Source organism: Hordeum vulgare, chromosome 3H, assembly GCF_904849725.1.
Source record: "Hordeum vulgare subsp. vulgare chromosome 3H, MorexV3_pseudomolecules_assembly, whole genome shotgun sequence".
Lineage (NCBI taxonomy): Eukaryota > Viridiplantae > Streptophyta > Magnoliopsida > Poales > Poaceae > Hordeum > Hordeum vulgare.
Window position 1 is genome coordinate 508540404 of NC_058520.1, and position 9462 is coordinate 508549865.

The 9462-nt window shown below is 43.4% G+C and overlaps 1 protein-coding gene across 1 annotated transcript; it reads left to right on the top strand.

Annotated features, from left to right (window-relative positions):
- The first annotated feature begins 3783 nt into the window (after window positions 1–3783).
- Window positions 3784–9217, top strand: LOC123444555 (aspartic proteinase 36-like). Its single transcript, XM_045121320.1, has 10 exons — window positions 3784–4276; window positions 5467–5596; window positions 5737–5996; window positions 7049–7276; window positions 7594–7756; window positions 7845–7918; window positions 8009–8105; window positions 8226–8286; window positions 8691–8762; window positions 8880–9217. The coding sequence occupies exons 1-10, from the start codon at window positions 4023–4025 to the stop codon at window positions 9044–9046; spliced, it is 1506 nt and encodes a 501-aa protein (XP_044977255.1). The 5' UTR covers window positions 3784–4022; the 3' UTR covers window positions 9047–9217.
- Window positions 9218–9462: the final 245 nt, after the last annotated feature.

Sequence of the window (9462 nt, forward strand, 5' to 3'; positions counted from 1 at the left end):
AATAATGGAATATAGAAAAATAATCATCAAGACCATCATAATTACCTCTCCTCTTTCAACCAGCACCACACGATGCTTCTGCCCGTAGAACTCATCAAGTCCCGGATATTTATCCGGCTGAAACATCCTACGTAATATGAACAAAATTCTTTTAGACATTAAACTAGTGTGAACTAAATCTAGACATTCACCGAATGCCACTAATATGAACTAAACCTAGGCATTCATCTAATATCAATAATATGAAGTACAACTAGGTTATACCTACATCCACCATAAACTAGGCCTAGAACCACCATAAACTACACCTATTAACCATCACAAAATAGTTTTTACTTCAAAACATACGTTACACCTAGTGCAAAAAAAATCTACACATATACAAAATCATTACAAAAAACTAATTGGAAGGATTGAAGGAGCTTACCGGCCTCTTCGATTTGCCCCAAAGAACCAACAAAACGGTTGAGGGAGGAGGGAGATCGAAGGGGGGATTTGGAGGCCGAGACTCTCTTTTTTCGCCAAAGAAACGAACCAAAGAGAGGAGAAAGGAGGTTGGTGGCCGACGGGGTCGGGCTGGCAAATTATAAATGTAAGAAACGCCAGGGTGCCTGGCGTTTCATGTCAGGCCTGCAACGCCACAATAACTGGCATTTCACACCGCCAGAAACGCCACAATAGACAGGCGTTTTGTGCGTGTCCAGGAATGCCACATTAGAGTGACGTTTGTACGTAGGGCTGCAACGCCACGATCTACAACGTTTTAAAAGGATCAAGACGTAAAATTCTTTCGAAAGAGTTCGTTGCGTGATTAACTTAACCCGAGTAGGTGAAAACAGTGAAAAACCCGGTTGCTTGGGACTGCTGACCACGACCGGTTGCCCACAAACAGCAAACACTCAAGGAGTTAAGGGCAAAGAATTACAGATGCAACTTAGTTTGATCGGAGGAACTTCTTTTTTTGCTGTGCGCGTCTCTGATGCCGATGCATGCAGAGTTCGGGCCGGGGGCACAGTAAAACTCCTTCAATTACGTGGGAGAAAAAAGATCAGCTGAAAAGATCGATAAAAGGAATAACTTAGATACATGACTCCATTACAAACTTGACATCACGTCAGGTTTTTTGACCATGGTAAATCGAACGTTTTACATAGCAAATTTTATTCTTGAGGAACGACTAAAGTTTAGTTGACGAGCATGCCAAATACGTCTCAGTTCACTTTTATATCAGAAAATTGAAATACTTACTAACAAAATTCAATTTGCCATCACCGCGTCAATGTAAATTACGATAAAAACATCAAATTTCTCATGCCTAAAAATATGACATTAGATTTTTAGTGTTCGTGTAGATAAAGTGCCAGGAATATGCACCTAACCTAACCCAGCCCCACAACCAAATAATTATATCCCCTTTATCCATTGCCAGTTCCACGAGAGGGAGAGGGAGTGGGAGCGCGCACACACTTGGCGCAGGAACCATTTTTGGGCGGCAAGAGCAGGGGAGGAAACCCGTGTGCATGCAGAACCGGTGGGCGAAGGGCAAAAGCCGATGACAATGACCCACCGTGCGAGCGAGCGAGCAGGCAGCAGCGCACCGACCACACGCAAGGCAACAACCTCCGGCTCATTCGGCCCGAACCACTTGGGAGAAGTTTGGTTTGACGGCAAGGTTTGTTTCTCATCATTGGGTGCCCAGCCCAGCTCAGCTCAGCTCACGCAGAGAGAGAAGTTTCTCATCCACTCATGGATGGAGTGCTGGATGTGAGAGGTTGAATAATTGGGCGTTACTATTATTGTAGGCTGGCTTGGCTTGTGAAGCGGTCTAGAAGGATCATTGGTCTGGCCAAGAAGATTAGGCATGCGGGTCGTGTGACACCGATCGATCGAGCCGGAAACCAAACTGGCAAATGACTTCATCTACATGAGAGGCGGTTGGCTTGGGCATCGTCAGCTCCTGGACCGGAACGACACACAGCCGACCTCCGGCACCGTCGCCCGTCGGCCCGGGTGACATGAACACTGGTGGAGTGGAAAGAAACATTGCTGTATGGACGTATGTATGATTTAGTTTCGCAAAAAAGAAAAGATGCATAATTCAGGGCATCTTTGATTCGCGGGATTCTAGAAACACGGGAAAAGGGAAAAAAATTATAGGATTATGCTCATCTCAATCTTACAAGGTTTTAGGGTTCGCGGAATCCTTAGGATCTAGTATTTGTGTACGTTGGTTGTTTGATTAAAGGATTGATTCCTATAGGGTTCTTTTCTAAGGATTTCTTTGCACTATTTCCCATAGATTTTTTTGGGTCCACCCAAACCTCTTTAAAGAATTTGTTGCCTTTCCTATAATGCAAACAAACAATCAAAAATCTTGTATGCTTGAGACGAGCATCATATTCCAATCCTACGATTTTTCTTTTCTCGTGTTCTTAGAATCACGTGAATCAAAGAGACCCGAGTGGATGTTAGAATTCCTATGAAAAGTAGTACAAACAAATCCTTGAATTTTTTTCCTGTATAATCAAATCATGAATAAAAAAACCAACATAAGAAAAAATCCCAAGGATTCTAATCCTCTAAAATTGCTATAAGAGTCCTTTGAATCAAAAGAACCCTTAGTAGAAGAATAATGGTTTTGGCCATGTCCCGGTTTTTATGTGCTTCGGAGTGTTTTGATGAAGTTCCGTTTGAGGTGGTGCAGCCGGTTAACATGACACTATCCGAGTAATAAAATAATATTCATTTATTTTATTTATGTGATCTTGCTCGTAAAAAGCAATTAAGCATGCCGGTAAGTTATATTATCATTGCCAGGTTTTAGCGCGAGTACATGCCAATTCTGAGTTTTGTAAATTTTATACTAAATTCCATTAGAAGCTTCAAAAAATCCGATGATGACACAAAATTTTAAGGGAATGGTATGTATCTAAGCAAGAAAAATAAACACCGTGCCTTGCAAGCTGGTTGTGAGTTAAAAAAAATTGTATATGTTTCTTTTCTAGAATTCGGGGATCTCCCAAAACCTATTAGGATGGTTTTATTTTTATTACTTTTATTTACGTAGGGCCGCCCTATTTGGCACACGCTGTGAAGAAACGTTATTCTAGGGCCCAATCCCTTTCCTGTTTTGCCGTGACATAAATTTCATCTTGTGCCAGAGGTCAAGAAGAGGATAATGTATAATCATAGTGACCACATCCATTTTGATTTGATTCCTCTATCTATGATGACAAATAATTCATTATAAATTATTGAAACCTGAAACGACAGAAGATTTGTGCATTTTAGTGAACACCATTGTACTTGTATTAAGAATTTTACATGAACTCCAAATGGCAACCAATAGTCATTTTAGCGGTACTTACCATCGTTGATTATTAGATGTATCTTACGACCGTGCTTGTTAAAAATGATGGCACATTTAACAACCATTACTAGTGTATTGAGATGCTCACAATAGCAAAATTCATTACATTCTACATTTGCAACACATGGCGACTATATATATATATATATTGTGATCGTAGAAAGTATAGATCCATCTGAATCACCATGTAGCATGGCAGCAGTCCATGTTTGAAGAGACGAAAGAAAACCAAACCCATGGCTTTGGTCAATGGCAGAGAAAGGAAAGCAAAGAGGCGGAGACGGGAAAAGGAGGCGACTGGCCGAAGAGGAAACCAAACCAAAGGAAGCCGCAACGAAGAAACAATCCGTTTCTCTCGCCCCTCCCTCCCTCCCTCCCTATTAAAGCGGCGAAGAAGCACAAGCGAAAGAAAAGATAGAGAGAGGGAGGGAGGGAGGGGCACACGCAGCGAGCCCACACGTAATCCCATCCCATTCCCGCTTTTACCCCCCCGCCCCCGTACTTGCCGCATTTCACAGGCCCGGACTACGGGACCAAGGTGGACTCCTACGCCGCCGAAATTATTGCCCGCTCCGAGGCCTGCACCGCCAAAACAGGCCCCGCGCCGCGCTGCTACTGCTCCGCTCTCCCTTCGCCTCGCCGGGGCAGGGGGATGAGGCCGCCGGAAGCGGCGCTCGCCGCGGCCTTGCTGGCGGTGGCGGCGCTCTTGGGCGGGGCGGCGGCGGCGGCGTTCCCGGCGGCGCTGACGCTGGAGCGCGCGCTGCCGCACAGGGGGGTGCCCGCGGAGCGCCTCAGGGAGCGGGACGGGGCGCGGCACGCCGGGAGGGGCCTGCTCGGCGCCGGGCCCGCCGTCGCCGGCGTCGTCGACTTCCCCGTCGAAGGCTCCGCCAACCCCTACATGGTCGGGTGGGTCAGCCGTTTCGCTTTTTTTCCTTTTTGTTTCCCTCTCCTGCTTTCGTTTGGTTTCGTCTGGCCTGGCTCGGTTCGGTTCGGCCTGATTGGTTGCCTGCGTGATCGATGGAGGCGTTGAGAATTCGACCCCGTTTTCGTTTCCAAGTTTTGTTTATCGGGTGCGGTCGTTCAGCTGAAATCGGCTCCGAATTCATCTGCTACGTGGTTTCTTGTGGGCTGTCGTGTATCGGCAAAGGCAATTTCTTTTTTAGCTATACTATAATGGACAGTTGCATCCGCTGTGTTCCTCGGCTGTGGATGGAACCATTCGCTTCTGGTATCCGAACCTGCACCAACAACCACAATAATTCATTGTCTGTACCGTTTTCTTGAACGGAAAACAGCTCGTTTTCTTGTGCTTTGCTTCTCTTGGATCCTACGTCTTCACGCATTTTCTTGCCCATCCCAGTTTCTTTAATTTTACTCGCTTACTTTTGCTTTAAGGTCAATCCCTGCTGTTGAAGATGCAGTATTGCAGTTTTGGATTTCTCCCTCTCTGATTGTACCCCTATGCTTGCACATCTATTTTTTTTTATTAGTCCGTAAGGTGTAGCCGTGTAAAAGATACACGTTTAGTTACACGATTTAGAGCCAGCGGCTTTACTAGCACCGAGCGATAGATAATGGATGGATTGGCACCCGTTTTTACTTGCCATGTGCCAGTCTTAAAGTGAAACAATTCTGTTTTCACCAATGCTATAGGATTTATGTTTTAGTTGCATAGACCCTTGTTAGATACCTGTTCCATTTAGAGTGTTGAATATCATGTCTTTAATCCATCACACTCATGTAGCAATATTCAGTTTTAGGATGCAGAAGTCAGCTACACATTCTGTTTCTTTTGACCGGTTCTCGAATTGGTTAGGATGCAAAAGTCAGTTTGTTGCTCAATTTTACTGCTGTTTCGTTATCAATTAACATCGGTTTAGGCATTATCATCTCATCAATTCATTCATTTTTTCATTTAGTTGGTAGTAGAAGGGCTTCATGTCAACCTATAACAGAATAACTTAATAAGTACTCCCTCTGTAAACAAATATAAGAGCGTTTAGATCATCAAAGTAGTGATCTAAACGCTCTTACATTTGTTTACGGAGGGAGTACACTCTTTTGTAAGTATTGTATGCTAAAGTTCTAATTTGCAGGCTCTATTTTACACGTGTAAAATTGGGAAACCCCGCGAAGGAATACTTTGTCCAAATTGACACTGGCAGTGATATCTTGTGGGTGGCTTGCAGCCCTTGTACAGGTTGTCCGACATTAAGTGGGCTCAATGTGAGTCAATCATTAACGAATGTCTTATCAATTTCTTAAAAAATAGACATTTTTTGTAATATTTACTCCCCCTTGAGATGGGACTACTTGTTAACTAAGCTCCCTTCTGATGGATTGCTACTACTTGGTTTGCTTCTCAGATTCAGTTGGAATTCTTCAATCCTGATTCTTCATCAACATCATCCAGGATACCATGCTCAGATGATAGGTGTACATCTGCCCTGCAGACAGGGGAAGCACTCTGCCAACCCTCGGACTCCCCAAGCAGCCCATGCGGTTACACTTTCACGTATGGTGATGGAAGTGGCACGTCAGGATACTATGTGTCCGACACTATGTATTTCGACACTGTCATGGGGAATGAGCAGACTGCCAATTCTTCTGCCTCCGTCGTTTTCGGGTACAGTTCCCTAGACTCCTATACTTTTTGAATCCCCTGTTAGATAATGAAAACTTACCATTTACAATTGATGATCAGTTACTTAAGATACCTGATAACATTAGAGACACGGCTAGGGTGGTGCAAGTGCAACAACTGTGCCAGGCAAGAGCATTGACATGATGTGGGTTCTTGTCTCCTTGATAATGTGAACCATGTACATGTTGATGCTTTGTGGCACAGGCGTGGATAAAATTTGTTCACTTTGTTGATCTGGTTAGCGAAGAGCAGGCCTTGCGCAGTGGTGAAGTACTCCCCACTTGTGCCAACAGGTCCTGGATTCGATGCGGCCTCTCTGCATTGCACTGTGCAGGGGTAAGGCTTGCCGCGTATAATCCTTCCCCAGACCCCACCAGGTGTGGGAGCTTCTAGCACTGGGTCTGTCCTTTTCCTTGATCTGGTTAGCATGGTTGATGGATCTAATGACAACAAAATGCATGTCCTGCAACTAGTTGCTCTGATATCAAAGAGAACAGTTATTACTAGGAAAAAAGTCGATTTCCATTATGGTCACCATGAACAAATGTTAAAATGGCTATACTGTCCTCTTTCTCATTCTCTAGACAAAATTTGTTGGCATATGACTAGTACCTGGATATCCTTTAATGTCGACTGATTAAAAGGCTGTCCTCTAACATGTATCTAAGCACTCCAAAGTCTCAACCTCGGAATGTTTTTTCTTAGCGATATGAGTCTACTCCCTCTGTTCCTAAATATAAGATCTTTTAGAGAATTCACTATGGACTACATACGGAGCAAAATGAGTTAATCTACATTCTAAAATATGTCTATATACATCCGTATGTAGTCTATAGTGGAATCTCTAAAAGGTCTTATATTCAGGAACGGAGGGAGTACATTTTTGTGCTGGTCTTAGTTTGATGAAACCATGGGTTGCTATAAAGTAACTGTTTATGGTTACCATTTTGTGTAGTCGTCACCTTGATATTGGAACTTGCTCCCTAACTGGGTCAATAATATTTTCGTTGTTGTAACTATCTTTTTTTTAATAGATGTAGCAACTCACAGTCAGGTGACCTGATGAAGACAGATAGGGCAGTTGATGGAATTTTTGGGTTTGGACAGCATGAACTGTCTGTCATTTCACAGCTGTACTCTCTTGGTGTATCCCCTAAAACATTCTCCCATTGCCTGAAAGGTTCAGATAATGGTGGTGGTATTCTTGTCCTTGGTGAAATCGTTGAACCAGGATTAGTATTTACTCCACTTGTTCCATCACAGTAAGTTCCTTTTCCTGAAATTATTGAGTGTGTAACTTCGGAATTCTGCATGTTGTCTTTTGTTTCAGTAGTTACCCGTGTATGAGTGGAAAGCAACAGTTTCCATCATTCGTTTTCTATTTTTCCTTTTCTTCTGAAAGTACTTGCGAGCTGAATTTATTTGGACATCTTTAATTTTCCGACATTAAGTATGCCCCTGTGAGAGGCTAACTATATATCTAGTTTTTTTATTCTTGTGAAGTAGTATAACATTTCTAGTGGCAATAAACTATGAAACATTTATTCTAATCTGTTTTTGTATTTTTAATGAAATGCAGGCCTCATTATAATTTGAATCTGGAAAGCATTGCTGTTAGTGGTCAAAAGCTATCCATTGATTCTTCCTTGTTTGCAACATCAAATACACAAGGAACAATTGTGGATTCAGGAACGACATTAGTATACCTTGTCGATGGTGCCTATGATCCATTTATTAGCGCGGTAAACTCACATTTCATCATTTATTTATATGGATTAGTTTGCATTACTTAAATATGCCATTATTAGTTCTAATGATGGATGCGTGCAGATAGCTGCTGCAGTCTCTCCATCTGTACGCTCTGTTGTCAGCAAGGGGACACAATGTTTTATTACGAGCGGCAGGTTTTCTTCTTTCTCTTTCTAAGAAAGAAATTAGCAGAGCACGTCATTCAGAATGTTATACTCACAAATGTTCTTTTGCTTCTCTACTAGTGTTGATTCGTCATTTCCTACGGCGACACTATATTTTAAGGGCGGCGCTGCAATGACAGTGAAGCCAGAGAACTATCTTCTGCAGCAGGGTACCAATGTATGTGAACAAGCCTTTTGATGCCGTCGTTGCTAAATTTCTTTGCAATTGTGTGTCTAAATAGCTGTTTATGGGAGGAGTTGCCTCAGATGAAATAATGTCATATTATGCTTTTTGTAGGACAATACTGTATTATGGTGCATTGGCTGGCAAAGAAGCCAGGGAATCACTATACTTGGAGGTTAGTCATGTTGACTGTATTAGCCATTATAAGTAATGCATGTAGCTGTTATACTTTAAGGCAGCTATTCTGTTATGGAGATCTGAATTAAGTTAAGTTGTTGACAGAAATTTCAATACTAGCACCAAATATGAAACATAACTATGCGAGGTAGATCAATCCAGGCTTTAGAAAATGATCGTGAATTGTGAAGTCATGCCGTTTGAGCCCCCTGATATTGAACCAACATGAAGACTGACTATATTTACCTCATGCAAACATTAACCGACTGTTAATCCGTAAGTAGTAGCTTCACTGCAGCTATTAACCGAGCATATCTAGTGTGAATAGCCCCAAGAATGATGCAATGCCCATCTCCCACTCCTAGTGTTCTCTTGCTTACTATTTGGTTCCCTTTCTCGCAGATCTTGTTTTGAAGGATAAGATATTTGTGTATGACTTGGGAAACATGCGCATGGGCTGGGCGGACTACGACTGTAAGTTCACATCCCTACTCTCTACCACCGTGATTTCAGCAATCAGCTCTTCCGATTCGTGCCCAGGTTGATGGAAAGGTTAGCGTAGCTAATGATGTCCTCCTTTGCCTTTGTCAGGTTCATTGTCGGTTAACGTCACCTCCTCGTCGGGGAAGAACCAGTACGTGAACACGGGGCAGTTCGACGTGAACGGGTCGCCGCGACACTACATCGGCCTGGTGCCTACCGGGGTCGCGGTCGCTCTTGTGCATATGCTCATTTTTGGCATCTTGCTTAGTAGATAGCACACTGGCTGACTGACCTGACAGTGTGATTCCACCACACCCATTCTTTACTTAGCGAACGGGGTTGATGCCGATGTCGCTGCGCCCCTTCCTTCCCATGGCACAAGCATTCTTGCTGTACATAAAATACAGGGAGAAAGAGAAGAAAGTAAAAAAAGGGTTTATTGTTCATGGTAGCGGCGTGCTCGGAACGTGTTTTGACCTGATCACCTCTGAGAGGCGTTGTCCTATTTATTCATGAACCCGATTCGTGCTGCCGCTGCCTCTGCCTCCAAATCTGAAGGAAAACCGAGGGGGATATTATGGCCGCCATGGTGGACGGCGAGCACGCATTGATGTAGGATGTCATTGCCGTTTCATATGTGACGGTGATTCATGAAGGCGTTTTTCTTTGGAGGGCAGGGTGCTCCTGCAAT

What these genes read in the sequence shown, in the direction of transcription:
- LOC123444555 (XM_045121320.1), top strand. Translation starts at nt 4,023, where the DNA reads ATGAGGCCGCCGGAAGCGGCGCTCGCCGCGGCCTTGCTGGCGGTGGCG. An exon ending in GCCAACCCCTACATGGTCGG is followed by an intron (nt 4,277 to 5,466) that starts GTGGGTCAGCCG and finishes TCTAATTTGCAG; the next exon opens with GCTCTATTTTACACGTGTAA. An exon ending in TGTTTTATTACGAGCGGCAG is followed by an intron (nt 7,919 to 8,008) that starts GTTTTCTTCTTT and finishes CTTCTCTACTAG; the next exon opens with TGTTGATTCGTCATTTCCTA.